A 23,285-nucleotide genomic window follows, 5' to 3' on the forward strand; every position below is an offset into this window, starting at 1 on the left:
GATCTTAGAGAAAAATGGAGGCCTAACTCATGAGAAAAAGAAGCTGGCACTGCCACAGGTCCTACACGTCCTGTGGAGAAATGGTCTCAGATGCCCTTCACCTTGGCTGGAGTAGGGGGAAGGGTGTGATCCCCGCCCCTCACAAACACTAAAGGCAGAGATGAAAGTGGCTGCTTTCACACAAGGGCCACTTCTGGTTTCCTTCCCCACTCAGCGTACCACTTGGGAGGGAGTTTCAGCTACTTCTCATAATGAAAGTGACGTTGGTTTCTCTGCCACAAGTGAATGAGGGGCAAAGAGAGGTATCTTCTTTGTTCCTGGAGCCTTCCCTGGAATTAACCTTGTACTATTCAGAAGATCAAGAAGTGCTGAGCCTGGCAGCAGTGCAGCAGCAGGGCCAGCCCTCGGCGAGGCCTCTCTCTGGCTCCCCAGTCATGCCCTGGCAGCTCTCTGCAGCGGTAGTGTTCTTCGTGTCCCTGGCTGGTGAGTGACCCCCATGGCTTTCTGTGCTGCCTCTGGTCCTATTAAGTCCTAATGCATGCTAGTGCCACTGACCAAGGTGAGACAGGAGAGACTGAGATAGCTGCATGGCTTTAGCTACTGTGGTATTTGGTGTGGGAATATCTCCTCCTCAACACAGAGCACGCTTTCATTTTTTTCCTCAAGGGCTTTCACAGATTGGGCTTGTTGTCCGTGAGTCTAGTAGAGTAGGTGTCAACTCCAGAAGACAGTGACACTATGCCTGGGTCCCAAATGGGTTCTGGGCACCTTATCAGGGCAAGTTTGTAGAAATCACTTACAGTTAAGAGATGGAGAATTGAGCAGGGGCTTAGAGATGGGGCTGTTGCTACACTGCCTGGGAAAAGCACATTATGCCTTGCTTTTCCTGTTTATTACGAACGGAAGTGCCGTGTTTATATTATATAAACAGCAAAGTGTGAAGGTGAATGAGATGTGGTCTTACAAATTATGCCATTTCAGAGAGGTATAAACCAAGGAGTCAAGAAATTTTTTTTTAAGTACTACTATAATTCAGATCAGAGAAGCTATCTGGGAAACTGAGCTTTTTTTTTTTTTAAGTTTATTCTGAGAGAGACAGAGAGATCAAGTGGGGGAAGGAGAGAGAGAGGAGAGGGAGAATCCCAAGCAGGCTCAGTGCTATCAGCGCAGAGCCCTACTCTGGGCTCCATCTCACAGAACTGTGAGATCATCACCTGAGCCGAAACCAAGAATTGGATGCTTAACTGGCTGAGCCACCCAGGCCCCCTGGGTAACTGAGCTCTTAATGATTATTTTATGTGCCCACCCTCTGCTTTTATGAAGAGCATTTTGTCCCTTGGACATTGGGTCCTCTTGTGTGCTGTTATCTACTTGATGGCTAATCCACAATTTCTTCTAGAAGCACTGAGTTGAACACTTGAAGGAACCAATTCTCTCCATATGGCCCTGCTAATAACATGCTCACATGAGGGATGCAGAGGCACTTGACTACAACATGAACTGTCAGGAAAGTTGGGTGAAGAGTCAGGCCAGTGTCCTAATCCAGGCTGCTTTACTTCTGCCATGTTTTCAGAATTAGAGTGTCACATTCTTCTGGAGGCAAAAGGCAAACTCTAAGCGAATAAAAAAGCAAAAGATCTCAGTCTAGCAGTAACCCTCCATGACCTGTGTGTGAGCACCTGTTCAGAGAGTGTCAGATGACTGGCAGGGTCAGAAATATAATGAGAGCTCAATAAATTCACAGGCAGTTTCAGAGGAAGTGTCTACCCTGCCCTTTCTTCTCTGAGCTGCAAATTCTCTAGGGTGAACCTAGTGAATGAAGTGTGTGAAGGGGCCCCATTTTCCAGATGAGGGTACTGAGGCAGGTTAGGGAATTATCCATAGTCACTCAGCTAACAAGTGGCAGCCTGAGATTTGTATCCAGGAAGCCTGCTGTCAGGGTCCATGCTCTGTACCACTGCACCACGCAGCCCTGTATGCATAGGTTCAAGAGGTACTTGTTGAACTGGAGATGAGCAAAAACCATTGGACATTTTGGTAGGAGAGACATAGCTTCCAGGTAAACTAGCTCTGTAATTTTTATCCAGTCACTTTGCTTCCCTGGTGTCAAATTCTTCCCCCATAAAATGAAGGGATTTAAGTTTGTATCAGTTGTGTTTAGATTCAGCTGCTCATAGGAGACAAAAGATAGCAAAATAAATGAGATAAATGCTTGTTTCTCCTTCATGTGAAGACAAGTCCAGAAGAATTCACACCAGGTCTGGTGAGGGGCTCATTATTATAGGCCCACCCTCCTATGTGTGATGTTCACCTGCAAGGTCTTGTCATGGTTCTAAGTGTTTGCTGCAGCTCCAACCATCACATACAAGTTGCAGGCTGGTTTGAAAAGGAAAACACAAAGGCAATAGAGAGGTATTGAAGGTGACTAAGCAAGCAGCCCTACAAGCAGCCCTCCTGGAAGGCCCATATAACCCTACAACTTCTACTGCTTTGCCTCAAATCCAGTCACATATTCCCACCAAGCAGGAAAAGAGTCTTGGAGGCAGGGTTCTCTATTTCAGGCATCAAATCCTCAGCTTGAATTTGCAGTTCTGTGACTAAGGAAAAAGGGGAGGCTGGATTGGGAGTAATTAGCCAGCAGTCTATGCCACAGGACTGGAGCCCCTTCTTTACGAGGGTCCTTTTTGAATCTCAAGTCCCACAGGAAAGTAACAGAGATAAGATTTACATCTTTTTGCTAAAACTGAAGTTTAAATCGTGCCAGAAACAGTCTTCCTGCAGCACCCAGCTGGGGCTACTTCTGCTGCCTGGGGAGGTGCCAGAGAAAGTATCTGGGGGCTAAATTCAATTCCCTGACCCTGGATATGGCCACAGGGCTCCATTTACTTGCCAACTGTGTTCCCAACTGCAGACAAAGTGTAGCCTCCAAGACCTGCCAGGCCTGTTCCCTCCTGGCCCCTTACCTCACTTCCCTCCTTCTTATGTCCCTACCATACTTACCCCCTTGCTGTTATCCAGACATACCAGGCTCTGAAGACCCTGTGCCTTTGCACATATTTTTCATCCTGCCTGGGATACCACTTACTTTCTTAACTGCCTAAAGAATTTCCCTTGTGTTGGATTCCCCACTGCATCCCATAGCACTCAATACCTCCTTCTATAATAACTCTGGTCACCTCGAGGAGTGTGGTCCAGTTATGTGTCTGTCTCACAAGGCTTTGGGCCCCTGAGAACAAAGACCCCATGCCTGGCATGGAGCTTGGCTCAGAAGAAGCCCCTCAGATCCATTGAATTGGGTGTGGCAGGGAAACCAAACAAATGCTATCTGGGAAGGACCAGCCATCTGGAAAGTACCTAGAGAAAAAGCCCTTGCATGGTCCCTGACTTCCCCAGGGCTGGGCTGAAAAGTCATCTCTCAGCTCCTTCTGTGGTTGTAGGGGGTCCCAGCCTTCTCACACCTCTTCCGGCAGGTCATCATCTAGAGTCCAAGCAATGGGTCTCAGTCCTGGGTACCTGTTGGCTGAGACTCCTGAATCCTGGAGAGAAGATGGTGGGGGTTGGGGGTATGGGCTTCACAAATTGGCATGTGAACTCCAGAGCTGTGTTCTTCTGAGTAGAGGAAGAGTTGACACAGATTCTGAGCTTTGCCTTGCCCTCACCTCTGCCCACTGCCCTCTTGATGGGTCTCAGACAGACTGGTGAAATAAACGAAACCTTTACAGGGTCAAAGGTCCTGTTTAAGAACTGTGACCCAGTTTTGACAAAGATTGGTCATATATGTGTGGTCATATGCATAGATTTTACAAAACAGTGTATTTTCCAGAATATTATTTCTATTAAGTACCTAATAAACATTTGAACTTTCTAGAATATTTCATAGTGCACAGCATACCTACTCCTGTCAGTTATCCATCTAATTCCTGCCCATCTTTTATATCTCACAGTTCTATGGGGAAATGGGGAAGGGAGAAGCCACAGAGGGGAAGGAGAAGACTATTAGAACAATATTTCCCAGTTCTATCCAGGAACACACTCTGGTTCAATCTGTAACACATTCTGACATTTTTGGTCCAGCCACCTGCCGGCCCAGCCTTCTGCCCACCACAAAGCCACACACCATATCAAGACACCATGGACTGCCATCATCTCCAACCACCCCACAAGTACTTCCTGCATACAAAGCACATCTTGATGGGTATCATGAGTTGTCTGGTCCTGTTTGGGATGCTGTGAATTCATGAATGACCAATGTGCTTTTCCCCCTTGTTTGAGTTCACTCATCACTACTGAGAGAGGACTTTTAATTACAGTATGAGAAAGGCTCCCCCTTTTATAGGGTGTGCTACTCAGTTGAGAAGATTTGCTTTAGCTCATAAGCATAAGCTGTGCACAGTGAGATTTTATCAAGGATCTAATATCTCCCCAAGAGAACAAAAAGCAAATGGTTTCCAGTCTCTCAGAATTCTCTGAATCAGTCTTTGCTTATCACTACAAGATATTCCTGGAAAGTACACCTGGGAGTGAATTCTCTTTCTCCATAGTAATAGTATAAACTTAATGGAGTTTCTGTTGTGGTCATGACTGAGGAACCAGCAACTCAGGTTTGGCCCAGATGAATTGTGAAAGTAAATCTTCCACAATTGTCAACCTTCATAACAACCTTGAAATGGAAAGTTTTGCTCCAAATTCTACAACGTAGGCATAAAAAATAAAGGCTTACAAAGTAAAGCTGCAGTGCATAAAATCCACAACTCTCACGTTATTATACATTTCAAATTATCTAAATGAGCATTTTAGATACAAAAAAAATACCTTTAATAATAGTCTCACATAATGTCATTAACAAGCCTTTCTAAAAGGTCATTTAAGACAATTTTAACTGATATTTTTGTCTTTCTCATTTTTCAAGCCAGCTGTGCAGAAATATTTCACAAGTGTTACTAGTAGGCTTGAAGTTAGAATTTTTCTTCTGGAAAATAATCACTATTTTAGCATCTGAGCCTTTGAAAACCTCACCACCAACCGCCATTATGAGGGTTTGGTGAATTGGGGTCACTGGAGAAACACACTGCTCTTCTTCTCTGTTTTTGTCTCTTCGCTCACCGTTCTTCCCAGTGACACACACACCATCTCCACTAATCCCAAATCCAAGGGCAGGCTTTGGGTCAGACAGGGACTCAAGTCTTGCTTCCAGAACTTACTAGGTGTCTCACCTCCACAATTTACTAGTTGTGGGATTATGGTCAAGTCGATGAGATTTTTCTAAACCTGAGTTTCCTCATCTGAAAGATGGATAAAGATAGAACCCATCAGAGGGTTTTTTGAGGAATTGGTGAAAGATGACCCTTGACCTGAGGCCTGCCACATAGTTAGTGTCCAGTAACTTGGAGATTTTATTGTTATTATTATAGGAAAAGTAACCACTTAGAAATGTAGTGAATGAAAGAGCGAGATAGTAAAGGAGTTTATGGATAATTTTGATTAGATGTGAAACACCAGCATAGAGTGATCTCCTTTTTCCTTTTCCCATGTTTTCCCAAGTCACTGGCCAGCACTGGGGAGCTCCAGCTCCAGTGAGTGTAAATACAATGAGCAAATACAATGAAACCATAGCATTGAAGAGACAAAGCCATCTCTCAGTGGACCTGATCATAAACTCACAAGGAACATCATCTGCATTGTTTTCAGTTTTCTGATTTGCTGTGTGTTTGAGAGGAGGCAAGGATAGAACTATTTGGGTTGAAAAAGAGCCAGAGGACTTCTACCCTCAAGAGATGGCCCAGGAGACACTTGTGATAAGTACTGGGTGCTGTACATAAGTGATGAATAACTGAATTCTACTCCTGAAACCAATATTGCACTGTATGTTAACTAAAATTTAAATTTAAAAAATTATATATATAATAAAAAATAAATTAAAAAAAGAGAGAGAGATGGCCCAGGAGAGAACCTGTGACAGTAACACACACTACAGGTATGCTTAATGGTCTAGGAAGACTTCACTTAAACCAACTAGTTTGAGCCTCACAATAATCCTAGAAGGTCTACAATGGTATTCAGTGCTGTTATCCTCATTTACTCATCCAGTCATCTGTTCATCCAATTCATATGAACACTTCTCATGCATAGGCACTGGTGGTAAAAAAAAAAAAAAAAAAAAAAAAAAAATGCACACAATTCCCACGTTGAAGTTACTTTTAATCTTGTGGGAGAGATTCACAATCAATAAACCAATAAATAAACATATAATCAGGACTATCATTGTGCTGGTACACACTGTCTGGCCAGGCTTACTGTTAAATATGTTAATACCATCCCCTTATCCCCTTACATAATTACAGGTTGTGATTAGTCCAGTGCAGGCAATGAATATAACACTGTGATGTGGAATTGTGGGGTGGGGAGCTATTTTATGTAAGGATGACAGGGAAGACTCTGAAGAGCTGGCATTTAAGCCAAACTATGAAGGATAGCCCACCAAATACATCAGAGCAATTAGGGCTTAATTTTCTTTCCTGGTTGAGAAAGCCTGGGCCATTCAAAAGGTTAAGCAAACAATAGGAACCAGACAGAAACTGATCTATATTTACAAAAACTGGCAGCAAGGGGTGCTGGGGTTAAGCGCCCAACTCCTGGTTTCAGCTCAGGTCATGATCTTACAGTTCATGAGTTCGAACTCTGCATCGGGCTCCCCATTGGCAGTACAGAGCCTGCTGAGCCTGCTTGGGATTCTCTCCCCCCCCCCCACCCTTTCTCTCTGTCCTTCCATCCCCCAAAATAAATATACTTAAAAATTGGCAACAAAAGCAAAAATGGAAGGGAAATGAATCTCCTATCATTGGAGGGAATCATGCTTACATTGGATGAACACATGGCAAATTCGTAGGTACAATTCACACATCAGATTAAGGTTTGGACTAGATGATTGTTAAAACTCCTTTCAAACCTGGGATTGTATGATTGTGTGTAAATAAGCATGTTTGGAAAAAATAAAAAAAAATCATATTTATCTTTAAAAGATTTCAGGGATGCCTCTTGGTTTCAACTCACGTCATGATCTCACAGTTCGTGAGTTCAAGCTCTTCATTGGGCTCTTCACTGACAGTGTGGAGTCTGCTTGGTATTCTCCCTCTCTGTTCCTTCCCTGCTCAATCTGTATCTCTCTCTCAAAAATTAAAAAATAGGGGCGCCTGGGTGGCTCAGTTGGTTAAGCGTCCAACTTCAACTCAGGTCATGATCTTACAGTTCGTGGGTTCAAGCCCTGCGTCAGGCTCTGTGCTGACAGCTCAGAGCCTGGAGCTTGCTTCAGATTTTGTGTCTCCTTCTCTCTCTGCCTCTCCCCCTGCTTATGCTCTCTGTCTCTCTCTCTCTCTTTCTCTCAAAAAATAAACATTAAAATTAAAAAAAAAATTTTTTAATGTTTTTATTTATTTTTGAGACAGAGAGAGACAGAGCATGAGCGGGGGGGGGGGGGCAGAGAGAGAGGGAGACACAGAATCCGAAGCAGGCTCCAGGCTCTGAGCTGTCAGCACAGAGCCCGACGAGGGGCTCTAACTCACACACCACGAGATCATGACCTGAGCTGAAGTCGGACGCTCAACCGACTGAGCCACCCAGGCGCCCCTAAAATTTTTTAAAAAATAAATAAATAGTGGGTGATGGGCATGGAGGAGGGCATCTGTTGGGATGAGCACTGGGTGTTGTATGGAAACCAATTTGACAACAAATTATATAAAGAAATAAAAATAAAAATAAAAAAAATAAATAATAAACTTAGAAAAGAATTCAAGGTAGAACTACCATGTGATCCAACAGTTACATTTCTGAGTATATGGATGTGAAGGCAACAGAGTCACTATCCCAAAGAGAAAAGTAAGTAAATAAATAAATAAAAGTGTTAATTTGTAGTGAAGAAACATTTAAATGCGGGTGGGGGAGGGACTCACTAATGTGAGCTATGAGTGTGGTAACACTTTTGTTTCCTAATTTGCAGTGATTTTGCATTATGGCAGTCAAATAAGAGCTAAAGTGTTCCCAGAAACTTCGGACTATCAGCCTACAACCGCAACAACAGTGCAGGCCATAGCAAAACCTTTCCTACAACCAACTAACCAAGTACCTCCCAAAACTTCAGCAGTAAGATCAACAGATGGTCATGTCACCTCTCAGAGAGCTGCCACAACCTCCAGCTCTGAACCCCCAATCACACACACAACAATAAGAACTCTAGGAACAACTTCCTTGGAAACTATAAACAGTACCCCATCTACCAGCACTACAGTCCACACCTTAGTCACAACCCCGGCCACACCCAATAACTCACACACAGCTGCTCCAGGCACTGAGGCCTCCATTGGCTCCAGGGCAGTGCCAAGTTCACTGCCAACCACCATCACCCCACCAGCCCATACAACAGGAAACAGCCCCACAACTAGGAAAACCACCCAACCCAGTAACCAGACCACCCTTCCAGCAATGTTGTCCACCTCACCACATAACAGCACAACCAGTCAGAAGTCTACTCAACCCATGCACACCTCAGGAGCCACCACAGCTGCACACAATACCACCCAAACAGCCTCACCTGCCACCATGGCTCCTGGGCCCACTCTGGCACCTCAGCCTTCATCAGCCAAGACCGGAATTTATCAAGTTCTGAATGGAAGCAGGCTCTGTATCAAAGCAGAGATGGGGATAGAGCTAACGGTTCAAGACACAGAGTCGGTAAGTTGGTGCCATAGGACTGTAACACTATCTTCAAAAAGTTTGAATGCAGTGTGTCTTGGTAAGAATAAACATCCCCCTGCATCTTGTGTCATATTTTAATGAAACAAATAGCTGCAGACTCCTCTTTCTCCAAGGTGCTCCATTAAAAGGTGAATGGGTGCCTGGGTTTTTGGGGTGCCTGGGTGGCTCAGTCGGTTGAGCGACTGACTCTTGATTTCCTCCTGGGTCGTGATCCCACAGTTCATGAATTCAAGCCCCGCGCCGGGCTTTGGGCTGGCAATAGGGTGCCTGCTTGGGATTTTCTCTGTTCCCCCCCTCACCCTCTCTCTTTCTCTCTCTCTCTCAAAATAAATGAATAAACCTCATATATTAAAAAACAGTGAATCTGTTTTAGAATACATATAAAAACAGAAACCAATAGTGACTGGATAGAAGAAGGCACACATCCAAATTGTAACTATGCAAACCTCTCAGTTTTAGCCAACATGGGCAGAGTGTTGGGGTAAGTTCAGTGTTGAGCCCAACCTGGCCTTACACCTCCTGATGACTTCAAGCCTCGGCAACTTTCCTGTGAAGTGAGAGATTTGGATTAGTCTCCATGGTTCTAGCCAACTGTGACATTAGTATCAAAATTCCAGATAAAAAAGATTAGAAGGAGTGGGGATAGGGCTGAGATTATTTGCTTTACTGAAGAAATCACCATTAAAGCAATACTTTCTTTTTTGCACAGGTTTTATAAAACTTCCACATTCAGGTTTTCATTTGAAACTGAAGTATATTAGACAGCAAACACTTTCTTGTAGTACCTTTTAACATATTTAATTTAACAACAATCAAATTCCATGTGGTATATTGGGAATAGACTGGCTATAAATTATCTATCAAGGAACCCCTTCTGTAGGAGAACTCCTTTAAAAACTCTTTTGAACATAAAACAGTTTGGAAATGATAGGAGTTTTCTGGGGACTTTGAAACTTTCAAGTGAACATAAACTAGACTTGAGTTTCAGATTCACTTACTAGCCTTTGCGCCTGGTTCCCTAGCTAGAATTTTCTTCTTCATTTCATTGATCTGATCTATTTTATTTGGTTTAGGTTTTTTCAACTCAGAGATACTTCAACATCGACCCCAATGCAACGGAGTCCTCTGGGAACTGTGGCTCTCGAAAATCCAACCTTCTCTTGAATTTCCACGGTGGATTTGTGAATCTCACATTTACGAAGGTGAGGGCTGAGCTCCTTCATACCAAATGGCTCTAGCATTGCTTTCCCTTTCTTTCACCCTGGGGCCCAGTGGTGCAACCGCACACTTCACTTTCAGCTCCAAAGGAAGTAGATCTCAGAGCCTTTTGAGATATTCCCTGATAAGAGTGAGGGGTATGGAGATGGAGAAGAGGGAAGTGTCAACATCTTATGTTTGCCTCCTTCCCCCTTCAGCTTCCTCTGTGCAGTCCAAGAAGGGCTTCAATGCCTCTTAGGGGAGGCTTGGCTTTGGGGAATCCAGCCACAGGTGCCCTTTACAAACTACCCAAAGGAGGAAGCTGTACAGATCAACAGACTCATAGAAATTCCCAGTGGGCACACAGAAACAGAATTATTCTAAAACCACGATCAAATGTCACAGTGGGTTCTTTCCAACTGCAGCAGGCAAGATTTAGGTACTAACCTGGCACTGGGTTTCCCAGACCATATTATGAAAAGGGTAGACAACAGAGTGGAGTAGAAATACTATGGATGTGAGGTCAGAGAGTCTTGGGTACAAATTTGACTCTGTCACTCGCTCACCTTGTGACATTAAGCAGGCAACTTAACTTGTCTAAACTTTATTTTCACATTTGAAAAGTGGGGGAAAGGAATTAAAGATCACCTCTGTAAAGAGCATTGTCCAATACTTGGAAAGCAGATGTTCAATAGCCAGAAGCTATGATTACAATGACTGAAGTAGGCAAATGTCTTGGGGATACAATGATGGTCATCGCACTCTCAAAGGAGAGACTTGCCCCTGCTTCTCTCAAAGTGTCATTCAAACAGGCCAAGCAAGAGCCTGGGAGGAGGTGCTAAGAAAACCCTTGCTGCTGAGACTTGGTGTGGGCCTCCTTCTTAGCTATCAAATGTGACCCCTGAAATTAGAGGGGTATTGGGTAGGAGATCTTGCGGAGGAATGAGTGTAGGCTTTGACCTGAAACAAGTCAAGATTGGCTCTCAGCCACATGATCTTGGACTAGTTGGGGCATGTTTTCTCATCTATAAAATGGAAATAATTACACCTCCTTAGTGGGACCCTTGGGAGAATCAGAAATGGTAATGTGTAAATTGTCTAGCACAGTGCTTGGTACATAACAAAGTTCAATAAAGGGCTGTTGTTGTTGATGATGTTAAGTTGGCGTCAAAAGCTTTATCCTCCATTATCCTCCATGTACATACTTTTCTCCATAGGAAGAGATGCACTTGAGAAGCCAAGGGGTTCCTTTCAATACCAAATGGTAAAAACATACTCTCTCACACCAGAAGAACATTCAGGGAAGAATCCATGCTCTACTCTGGGACAACTGAGGTTAAACCTTCAGAGGGGTCAGGAATTCTTTTAAAGTCATTTCAGCAAAAGGGCAGAGGATACAAGCACAAGCACTTATGCTTTAGCTCAAGGCTTGATTCCGCCCAGACTACTGCATGTGTGACTGATTGTCTGAGGGAAAGCATTAGAAAACTCCAGTGTTTGTAGCACTCAGTGGCCACTGCCTTAGACAGGCCATCAAGCAGGGGTTTCTTTGGCACCTTGTAATGTCTCTTTTTGCTCCTTTTTTCCGTCTCCTGATGTCCTCTATGCCTGCCTTTCTAATGCTTTGGGACTGGACTCTGATCAAACTCCACCCGAGTGTTGAGCCTTTGCCTTTCTGGAAATCTCTATGCCTCCAGAGGTGTGGACAGGAAATGAATATAGAGATAGAGCTGGAAGGACCAGCAGTGCGTTTCTCCCTCCACCCATCTCTGGAAGGAGCAAGGAAAACCCCTATCCAAGGCCCCAAGTTGGCAATAGCTGCTTTGCCAGAGTCCCTCCAACAAAATTCACTTTATTCATTTCATTCCCCAGCACCAATTTCTTAAGCAGCTGACCTTAGCTCTATAATAAGAGGAGCAAAGAGGCTTATAGAAAGTAAAGTCCCACCAGCCTTAGTCCTTCAGGAGAATTTCTGCATTTTAGAACAGAACTTGTTTAAGCCACTCGTAGCCACAAATTCAAGGATCACAGGTGCTAAACATAGAACTTAATGAGAGAATAGGCTAGGAAGAATTTTTTTCCGTGAAACAGGCAGTCTTTATTTTTTTATTTTCTCGCATTTGACAAAGACTTCACTTTCCCATGAAGTCTGCATAAGGAAAATGTCGGAGTAATGAGATGACAGAGGCAAGCCTCGGGAGTGAGGTGACAAAAGGGAGAGGTAGAGAGTGCCATCTTCCCCAGAGGGGCCGCCACTCCTCAGCTCTGCCTGGTGGTGCCAGTGGCTGGGCTGGCACCTCTCCCTGGGGACTGTCACTGTCTTTTATGGTGGACATTCATTCTGGATGGTCGGGTCTACATTCTAAGTGGCTTCTGCCTTGCTATACCAGTTGTTGAATAGCTTACATACCATTTCCCTCAGGAGGTAATGAGAAACCAGTGTCATCAGATCTTCTGATTGTTCAAGACAAGGCAGAAATCCAGACTCTTTTATTTTTAAATGTTGGCAGCACACTTTTTGAAAACTTGAACAATGCTGGCCAAACGGAACACAGTTGTAAGCCAAATTTGGCCTGCGGATGCTCTGCCCTAACATGTGGACTGTGTGAAATGCATTTAGGCAGGAAGGCCATCTAGATTCTTCCATGAGAGAAATGGCCTCAACAATTCTGTTGGCCACTTTTCAAACATTGCTACCTTCTAGACCAGTGCTTCTCAACAGCGGCAGTATTAACATTTGGGGCCAGATAAGTCTGTGGTGGGGGCTGTCTTGTGCCTTGGTGGGATACTGAACAGTCTCCCTGGCCTCTACCTACTGAATGCCAGTAGCAACACCCAGCCCCATTTGTGACAACCCCAAATAACTCTAGACATTGCCAAATGTCCCCTGGAGGAAAAATCACGCCTGGTCGAGAACCACTGCTCTAGAGAAAAAGAGAGCCTTGGAAAATAGTTTATGTTCATTGTAACATAATAAATGTTATAAATGAGAACCAAGTTGTAGAATGGCAAATGGATGCTGGTGAGCAAGGCTGAATTAACAGCCTGAGTTTACTGAGCACCTACTTTGTCCTGAACACAGAACCAGACATTATAGGAGAAAATAAAAGAAATACAGGCTATAGTTGCAGGTTTCAAAACATGTAAGATAATTCATAAGTTTTTAAATTGAAATACTGCCAATGACAGAAATGTAAAGAAAATTCTGTATCCTGAACTGTCCCTTGATGTTGTTCAATTGGGACTTAAATTATCCATGTCATTTCTACATGACCATGAACAAGTCTCTACCTCTCTTTCTGAGCCTGTTTCCTCCTATGTAAGATGGGGCCAACGAGTCCCTATTTTGTTGGGCTGCTGTGAAGTTGAACGAGGTTAATATATGTGACAGTGCTGAGGGTGGCATCTGGCCCATAGTGGGGTAGGAGAGGTGGGTTTCCTTTCTCATTTCATTGTTTAAAGAACTGAAAACCTTTCCATGTCAGTGTCTCATTTGATTAAGGCGACAAAGCTGAAAGTCGTTCAGACCCTTCAGGTGCAAGGTAAATATACCTCCCTTCCCCCATTCCCCACAACTTCCTTCCTGTTAGGATAAGTTTGTCTTAGAACATCTTTCAGTAACTTTGTGTAGAGTTTATTTTTCCGTGCTCGACACTGTCCCCTTCTCATCCACCTGGTGGGCAGGGCAGCTCAAGGCTTCCAGCCCTGACTTGGAAGTGGGACATGGGAGAAATCAGTGGCCTGGGGCAGGGGTACTGAGTCAGGGAGTGTTTTGCCAGCCAAGGTCTGGAAAGTGAATGCTGTCTGCCACCCTGGTGTATACCCAGAGCCTTGCAGGGGCATTGGGAGCCCTATTAACTTACAAACTCCTGAGAACTGTTATCAGGGTTCAAATGCTAATACCCTCAGAATGCACTATTTAGAACTTCCCAAGAATGCTGTACTATTTCATGCCCTATTTTCCCTTATGCTTTTCCCTCTGCCTGGAATGCCCCTACCATCCCTCAGGCCCTTTTGCATTCATGCTTTAAGATGGCTCAGATATCTTCACCCTATGAAATCTCCTCACCCCCCCAGCCCCCACCTCCATCCCAGACAAAACTGGGAGACTTTCTTCTTTTGGTTTCCTGACCCTTCATTGGTTGTTCCCTGACCTCCATTAATGCACTTGTTGCACATTTTACTGTCTTGAAGGCATGTCTGTGATTATTCACAGTGCTCAGCCCTGACTTTGTATATAGTATGTCTTTAGCAAATGTTTGATGAGGAAATAAATCAATAAAGGGGTGAATCTAAATTTCACAAAGACTCTGGGCCAAGCTGCCAAAAAGTAGATCAGCAGCTCCAAAGAAACAGCCTCTTTCGCTTCCTTTTGCTGTATACAGAGCAAAGGTTTCTTGATGTAGTCACAACAATGCTGAGCAAAAAAGGTCTGATCGATGTTGAAGACAAAATCCACATCCTGAATATCTGTGACTATGAAACTCCTACAGTGCATTTTGCTGAAGTTAAGGAGAGGACCCAGGGCCTCAAGGTCATTGATATACTGCCTTCCTGAGCAAGTTGATTGGCTAGCTTGCTCTGGACCTGGTCCTTTGCTAAGGAGGATGTTTACGTCCCTTGAGGAATCAGGACCTCTCTAATGAGATATTGCAGAGCTCTTAGATACTGGCAATGAGGAGCCACTGTGTCAGCATCCCATTTGTTGAATGGTGAAATGGGACTTTTGTAAGTGATCCATTCAAATGGACACACTGTAAGTACTGAAGTACCACATTTAGCTGTTAGGAGTCCTTAGCCCCCTTTTGTCAATGCTGATGGATACACAAAAGATTTTCACTTTGTTTTCAAGAATCCAGCATGGTTGATATTTGTCACTCTCCAACCTGAACCCCAAATGCAAAAAAAAAAAAAAAAAAAACCATCTGGCAGAGAATCACTTTGTGGCCATCAAAGGAGAAAGCAGATACTATGAAGTGCATGATGTATAACTTGTAATTTCCCCTGGACTTTGGGTTAAGTCTGCCATCTGCTTGAAGCTCCCAAGCCCTCCAGCCCCTCCTCTGTACCCACCTGACTCCCATTCCCCAGAGCTGAGGCTTCAGCTGTTTCTTTAATCAGTAGTACTGTCGAAGCTCACCTCACTTGCTTGTTCTCTATCTGTGGTAGATCTGAGATCTAGGAAATAGACAAAAAATGCTCATTGGAGTGCTATGAAAGAGGTTTACTAAGAAGGGGCAATTGAATTTATTATTACCATTGTGAATAACACTGGTTACATTTTTTATTGTTTATTTATTTGTGGGTGAGGGTGGGGGAGGGACAGAGAGGGAGAGAGAGAATCCCAAAGCAGGCTCCGCACTGCCAATGCAGAGCTTGACATGGGGCTTGATCTCATGAATCATGAGATCATGACCTGAGCTGAAATCAGGAGTCGGACACTTAACCAACTGAGCCACCTAGGCGCTCCTACACTGGTTAAAATTTGTGTGAAGACTCTGTGGTACATTTTTTACATGGATTCTTTCATTTAATCTTCACATCAAACTAAGAGGTAAATCTTGCTATAATTTTCCTCATCCTTCTGGATAAATAAAAAAAATTTTTTTGGAATGTTCACAAAGATTTGACAATTCAAGTAGCTACATGGGAACAAAAAATATTTTTAAATTAGTATTTAAAAATTATTAGCAAAGCTTTGTTCTCCTAAATAGGAGGTTAACCACTCTCTTTATAACGTTTCATTACCAACTGATTTGTTCTGCAACCTTGTTTTTCATTGATGGTGGGCACCAGGAGTTGACAAGCTGTGGCCCTCAGACCAAATTCAGGCTGCCACCAAAAAAATTTATAGTCTCCAGCCTAAGAATGGCTGTTACATTTTTCAATGGCTTGGGCAGGGGGAGGAGAACATTGCATAGCATATGAAAATCATATGAAATTCAAATTTCAGTGTCTATAAATGAAGTTCATTCGAACGTGGCCACACTCGCTTGTTTATGTGTTGTCTGTGGCTGCTTCTGGGCTACGGTAGTGGAATTGAGTGTCACCTACACAGAACCGTGAAGTCTAAAATATTTACTTACTGGCTTTTTACATAAAAAAGAAAAAAAAAAAAACTTGCCAACCCTTTATATAAAATAAACTTCAGGGGGACCTGCTGGCTCAGTTGGGTAAGCACCGGACTTCAGCTCAGGTCATAATCTCACGGTTCATGGATTTGAGCCCCACGTCAAGCTCTGTGCTGACAGCTCAGAGCCTGGAGCCTGCTTCAGATTCTGTGTCTCCCTCTCTCTCTACCCCTCCCTCAATTACACTCTGTCTCTCTCTCACATGTGCGCAAAAATAAATAAACATTGAAAAATGTTTTAATAAAATACAATAAAATAAAATAAAATAAAATAAAATAAAATAAAATAAAATAAAATAAACTTCAGGGGCACCTGGGTGGCTCAGTTGGTTAAGCATCCGACTTTGGCTCAGGTCATGACCTCCAGTCCATGGGTTTGAGGCCATGTCAGGCTCTGTGCTGACAGCTCAGAGTCTGGAGCCTGCTTCAGATTCTGTGTCTCCCTCTCTCTTTGCCCCTCCCCAACTCGTGCTCTGTCTTCCTCTCAAAAATAAATAAACATTAAAAAATTTTTTAAATAAACTTCAGCCCCACTACCGTTCAAATTATGCTAAATTCTGAACTTCTGAATCTAAAAATAAGTGCTTTGCTCTAGTTTAAATAAAAGACAATTTGGGGGCACATGGATGGCTCAGTTGGTGGAGTATATTAACTCTTGATCTTGAGGTTGTGAGTTCAAGCCACGTATTGGATGTAGAGATTACTTTAAAAAAAAGACAATTTTATTTTCTTTAAGAACATCCTGTGACACCACAACTGTACAGAAAAAGTGGGCACAATTGTCTAGATAAGACTCATTTGGTATCAGTAGGATAAATTTTATAAAACTAGGAATCTCAAGGATACTAAACATCCTTCTGCCCTTTTGTTTACATGAATTCACCTAACAAATGCTTTTCCTTTATCATAACAATAGACATCAGCTCAGGCCTAGGAAACATTTGGCTAATTTTGACTCAGTCAAAATGGAAGGAAACCTGGATACCAGCTCCAGACTGTCCTGTTACATCATTAAGGTGAACTTAACAGTGAATGTGAGCACTCTGCCATCTGCTCTGGAAGGTCTCACTTTTGGCATTGGCCCTATAGAGCTGGGGAGCAGGAATGGCTCTTCCTGTCAGGGCTGGCTTCATGAGCATGTGACCTGTGCAGTCAGCTGGGCCCCTGCTTGGCTTAAGATTTGCTGTCACCTCCTAAAATTCTTAAATGATTTTTGAACAAGAGATCCTACATTTCCATTTTGTACTAGGCCCCACAAACTGTGTAGCTGGTCCTACTTCCAATAGATGGCTAAATATGGACACCTGCATTTCAGGGAATATGAAAGAAAATTCTTGCACAACGAATTTGTTTTGTCTAAACCCACATATCCCACAGAGGAAAATGTAGGGCAGGATCCTGTAGACCAGATTTTGTTTTGTCTTGCCTACAAAGAATGTGAATTAGAGGTAGATGCCTAACTCCTCTGAGCCTCTTTGTTCTCAGCTGCCAAATGGGTTGATAATATTTATTCTCTCTCAGGGGGGTGTTGTGAGGCTCAAAGGAGGCAATGTAGGTGAAAGCATGCACTTAGTAAACTGTGAAGCTTTTATAGAAATACAGAGCTTTTCCTAATGTGAAAATAGATCAAGCAGATACCACAGGAAGGGGAAGATTCCAGGAGGTCTCCTGTGGACCTGAGAGCTGGCCTCATCACTGTTCTCTTACTGTTCCTTAAAGCAATCTCACACTGCCACCTAAGCAATTTCAAAAAACAAAGTTATGCTCGTGCCAATGTTCTGCTTAAATCTCTTCAAAGGATCCTTTCTGCTCTTAGGATAGGGTAGGGATCTTGTAACAGTGACTTTGAGCCCTGAATTACAGGTCTCTTATATGCTAAAAAGGACCCCAAATAAAGAATAATCTGAGTAGTGGTTTGTGAAAGTGACCCAAGAAGGGCCTGGGTCACAGATGTTTTTCTCTAAAACAAATGGACGGTTCAAGCACATTGTTTACCTTGCCTTTGAGACCTAAGACTGAGTATGTAGAAGGAAGGAACCAGGTCTTCTCCTCCTCCTCTTCTTTCTTCTTCTTCTTCTTCTTCTTCTTCTTCTTCTTCTTCTTCTTCTTCTTTTTCTATGACCTAGAACAATTCCTGGTGTGGAGTAGATATAAGAGGAATTAAACACTAGACTTGGAGACAAGAAGCTTGGGGTCATATCTTCCCCTGCCACCCATTAGGGCTGTGACCTTGAGCATGTCAGTGAGCCTTTATTTCTTCTCATAGTTGTTGTGAGGATTAAATAAGGCATGGCATAGAAGTGTCTGCTCCAGTGCCTGGCATAAGGTAAGAAGCCAGTATGTGGTAGGTGTTGTTCGATGAATTATAGGATCTAGAGTTGAATGTGTCAATAGCAGCTAGCTTACCTTACTAAAACAGTTTGTATTTCTGGAAGCCTTATATTGTATAGGGAATCATCATTTCATCTACAAATAATACACAAATGGACTGTAATATAGTCAAGATTATTATTACTAATTTCTTTAATGACTAGACTTGGAACTTCTAAAGGTAACTCCATTTTGGATTCTGATTTTGGTTGCTCACTCTTACTCATGGATAGTTTTCTAATGAATGCTTACAAATAATAACAAATCACCTACTTTAAATTCCCCCTCCAAAAAATAAAAAAAATAAAAAATAAGAAAACTCAAAACCTCCTTTTTAAACTTACCCTTTCATATCTCAGTTCAATTCCCTTTAATGTCATACCTTTAGTCTCTCAGGAGATTATAGGGCTATTTTGTAATGGTTCATTTTGTTTTTGAACAATTCCTAAATAAATGTGGAACATTGCCTTATGTTTCTGAACATGGTCACTTGGGGTCTTCTTCTAGAGAACACCCAGTGATCTCAGAGGAGATCATTTTTTTTCCAGAATCCCTCATGGTGGCCCTATCTAGCCATTTTGGAGACATGAACCCTTTAATCTATTTAAAGCAATTGATACTCTACCCAGGAAAATGCACGTAAAATTTTGCACACCCAAAGAGTTTATGAGCCCCATGAAGTCTACCCATGGTAGTCTTTAAGATGAGTGGTCTCAGTTTGAATCTCTACCCTAAGATATTAATTACTAGTAAAAGCTTACTGCATACCCCTCCAACCTCTCCATCTTCCAGATGTGTATGTATTTTAACAAGAAGAAACTTGGTCCAACTGAAGGGACTCTGGGCTGGTGGAATTTGAATTTTAGGCTATAGCAGCAAGTATGAAGTACAGACATTTGGGGGCAAGGGTAAGCCATTACTTATTATTTATTTTGAATAGTTTTTTTGAAGTTTTTTTGAAGTTTTCAAACACAATTATGGCTCGATACCAACATACTCCCAAATCCCCATATCCAGGATTTAATAGTTAAAGTTTGTAAACCAGGATCGTAAACATAAAAACAGATTGCCCAAAGGTTAACACACTGCTGTTTTACAGGATGAAAAATCCTATTATATCAGTGAAGTGAGAGCCTATTTGACAGTCTCAAATCCAGGTAAGTAGTCAGAGAAGGCTATTCTACCAGCTCTGGTGCTGTGCTTCTGGTTCACTCATTTTTCAGTCCATTGAGTTTACTAACCTTTGATGCTGCTTTGGAGAAATAGACTAAAGCAGGTGAACTTACTACATCTTTGTTTGCTTCAGTTTGCTCATCTGCTCACGAAGGAGGTTGGACTAAATTATGTCAGATATCATTAAAGCAGAGATCATTAAAGCAACAATAAAGAGTTTAATGACTTTTGGACAGATTTGCTATTGATGGTGCAGTTTTTTCTATACTCTTGAAATTATGCATTTATTCTACAAAAATGTAGTTAGTGCCAGCTGGGTGCCAAGCCCTCTAATAGGCAGTAGAAATCCATTTATCCAAACATATAGTCCCTGCTGTCATGGAACTTACATTCTAGAAGTGAGGAAAGGAACATAAAAAGATCATTAAATTATAATAGTTAAGTAGCATTAAGTTCTATGAGCAAACACAAGCAGGTCCTTGTGGAGTGGACTGGAAAGATATTTTAAGTGAGACCTTTAGGAAGCCCTCTAAGAAGGAAGGCCTCTCTGAAGAGGTGAGGTTTGAGCAGAGAGATACCTCATCTGGGGGCATCTGGGCCTGGGGAAGCTTTTTTCCGGTGGCGGGAACAACAGATACACAAGTCCTAAGGAATTAAGTTGCTCATGTGTTCAGGGGTCAGCAAGAGAGTGAGCAAAGCAGCAGAGAAGATCTGTGGGGCATCCAGGCCAGAGCATGTAGGTCTTGTGGGTAGGGCAAGGTAAGGACTTTGAATTTTAGTCTAAAGTGTAAAAGGATGTCATTGGAGGGTTTGGTATACAAAAATGATATATCATGGTTTATATTTATAAAGATTCAGTCCAGTTGCTACATAGAGAATTGCCCTCAGTGGGGTCATTCGAGAGAACTCCTACAGTGTTCGTGTCTAGAAAGGTAATGCTCCCAGTCAAGTTGGGGGAATTGCTCAGAGGGATCAGACATTTCTCTGGAAAGCCCAGACTTAGATAACAAACCACTGTTAAGCACCTCTTAGGTGCCAGGTACTGTACAAACTGTTTTCATGTCTGTTTTCTCCTTTTTAAACTTCTATCTTTTGACTGGCTTAAACTTATCTTATTAAGGAGCTTATACTAAAGAAACTTGCCAGGAAATGAAAATGTGGAGAAATGTCTATCTAGAATAATAGATATATGATACTGATATTGTTCAAGAGGATGTTGTCAATGATTATTGGTTAAAAGTAAGTAAGATGTCATAGTTGACAACTCACTTTCACATAGTAACTCACGTAGACAAGTAAACTCATATAGGCTGGGGAATAAATATTATGAATGCTAACATAAATTAGCTAATGTTATCACTAGGCATGGACCAAATTTTAGCCAGGAATAAGGTAGTGATGTCTCAAGAAGCAAGGGAAGGATAAGTCAGACCAGAAGCTAAGTTAGAAGCTGAGAAAGGGGATAAAAGAATTCTAGGTCCCAATAATCCAGGCTCAGCAGTAGTAGCAGGAGCTATAGTAGTCACAATAATGACAATTTGCACATCAGTGGTGATGGTGATGGTATTAGTAACAGTAGTCAGTTGTACTTACAGAGGTAGTGACTGTTGTAATGTTATTGGGAGTGATAGCAGCAGCAGTAGTAGTAGTAGTAGACAATTACCCTGGGGTATAACACATGGTATAGTAGTACACATGGATAATTCAGTACATCATGTAGGACATTTGCATGTGCCAATGAAGAGTCTACAGTAAATAGTACAGTAATGGCAGGAGACAGCAATCGGGTAGTGGTTAAGATAAAAAGCTCTAGAGGGGTACCTGGGTGGCTCAGTGGGTTGAGCATCTGACTGTTGATTTGGGTTCAGATCATGGTCCCAGGGTCGTGGGATCAAGCCCCACATCAGGCTCTGCACTGGGCATGGAATCTGCTTAAGATTCTCTCTATCCCTATCCCTGTGCCCCTCTCCCCTGCTCATGCTCTCTCTCCCTCTCTCTTAAAAAAAAAAAAAAAAGATAGCAAGCTCTACAATCAGATTGCTTGAGTCCAAATTCCACTTACTAATTGTAGAATCTTAGGCAAATGTTTTCAATTCTCCAACTCTCCATTTCCTTGTCTGTAAAATGGAGAAAGTAGAACCAGTCTCAAATGGTTGTTATGAGAATTAAACAGGAAGGTACACGTAGAGTACCTGCACAGCACCCGGCACATAGCAAGCAGACCCTTAATGTGGGTTGTTACCTTAGGCACAGGCAACACATCCACAGAGACAGAAAAGGAGGGAGACTTTCAAGCTCCCTCATTAACAGCCCATGGGTATTCCCTGCAGGCACAACTTTGGTGAATTCACAAGCTCCCTTATTAATAGCCCATGGGTATTCCTTGGAGGCACACTTGGGTGAATTCACTAAGGTCCATAGTCTGGTCCTCAATCATGAGAGCTGTCAGCACCCCCTTATGTATTGTCTGTTTCTTCAAGGAGGCTGATGTTAAACCAAGGTCATGAAATTGATGCATAAAATCAGAATGCAAATTTGTGCATTTTTCATGCAACTGTTTCTTACACCGTCATGCCAAGGGGACTAGATAGTTGGGTCCTCTGGCCAGTGAACTTTCTCCCATTCAAGAAGCCAAAGTATAATCAGAAGGGTGTTTGATGAATGTAAAATTAGAGCAAATGGAGTTAATTATATGATTAAAATGTTTAGCCCCATCCACCTTGAAGCGGGCGTACCTGTCAGGACACAAACAGGGCCAGTCCTTAAGCAGAACATTCTCTCCCCAGCAGCACTTAAATGGGCAGAGATGGGCCTCTCCCTTCTCTGTTTCCATGTGGATGGATGTAACAACCCTTCCTAATGATGGGATTAGCCTGTCCTCTTGCTGTATTAATATAATCTAGTAATATGTAAACGCTCCACTTGGAGACTTTGGATGTCTATTCTGATTCATTAAGGGTTCATGTGACTGTCACAGAGAGCGATCTTCTCTTGTTTCTGAAGTTTTTCTGGGCACTTCTCTGTAGTCCCCAAACACTGACAATAGTCCCCACCACTGCCCCCAATGACTTAAAACAACTGAAGAAAAAGTCCTAAAAGTTCTCATTTCAATGTTGTCACATTCTAATTCATGTGACTTTGCCCCCACATGCTACAGAATACAGGAAGAAGTCCCCAAGAGCAGAAGAGTGGTTTTTCATGAGGACAGGGCAGAACCCCTGAAAGCCATATGTAAATGAAGGCCATTTAACTATACATGGGCCACCCAGTAACCGCTGGAACTCATTGGATATATGCCAAGATTCTGATGTGTCTATAATTCATCTTTGTGTTTTCAGAGAAAATTTACCAAGGAATGAAAAGTGCTATGGTGATGTTTGAGACTGTGGTTGGGCATTCCTTCAAGTGTGTGAGTGAGCAGAGCATCCAGCTGTCAACCCAGCTTCAACTGAAAACAATGAATGTCCAATTTCAAGCCTTTGATTTTGAAGACGACCAATTTGGAAATGGTAAGTTAAATCTTCATCATGTCACAAACATAAACTTCAGAGACCCAGGGATAGTATCAAGTTGTTTTTTGTGTGTGCAGTTGTCAAAGGGACAAGAATCACATGAGCTTCCTAGAATAGTATGATTCTATAAAGCTTTTAGGGCCAAGTTCCCCTCC

General features: G+C 42.6%; 1 protein-coding gene across 3 annotated transcripts in view; it reads left to right on the top strand.

Annotated features, from left to right (window-relative positions):
* Nucleotides 1-268: 268 nt before the first annotated feature.
* The window catches only part of LAMP3 (lysosomal associated membrane protein 3), a 36,596-nt gene continuing 13,579 nt past the window's right edge, over nt 269-23,285 (top strand). For 2 of the 3 annotated variants that reach the window (XM_007094561.3, XM_015543132.2), the window contains exons 1-5: nt 270-483; nt 7,994-8,724; nt 9,822-9,950; nt 19,545-19,602; nt 22,957-23,127. In XM_007094561.3, coding sequence (XP_007094623.1) covers nt 435-483; nt 7,994-8,724; nt 9,822-9,950; nt 19,545-19,602; nt 22,957-23,127 — 1,138 coding nt within the window. In that variant the 5' untranslated portion in view covers nt 270-434. Of the gene's footprint in view, nt 484-7,993; nt 8,725-9,821; nt 9,951-19,544; nt 19,603-22,956; nt 23,128-23,285 lie in introns of all 3 variants that reach the window. The other variant, XM_007094560.3, reaches the window with a different exon arrangement.

The sequence above is a fragment of the Panthera tigris genome, chromosome C2 (assembly GCF_018350195.1).
Source record: "Panthera tigris isolate Pti1 chromosome C2, P.tigris_Pti1_mat1.1, whole genome shotgun sequence".
Classification (NCBI taxonomy): domain Eukaryota; kingdom Metazoa; phylum Chordata; class Mammalia; order Carnivora; family Felidae; genus Panthera; species Panthera tigris.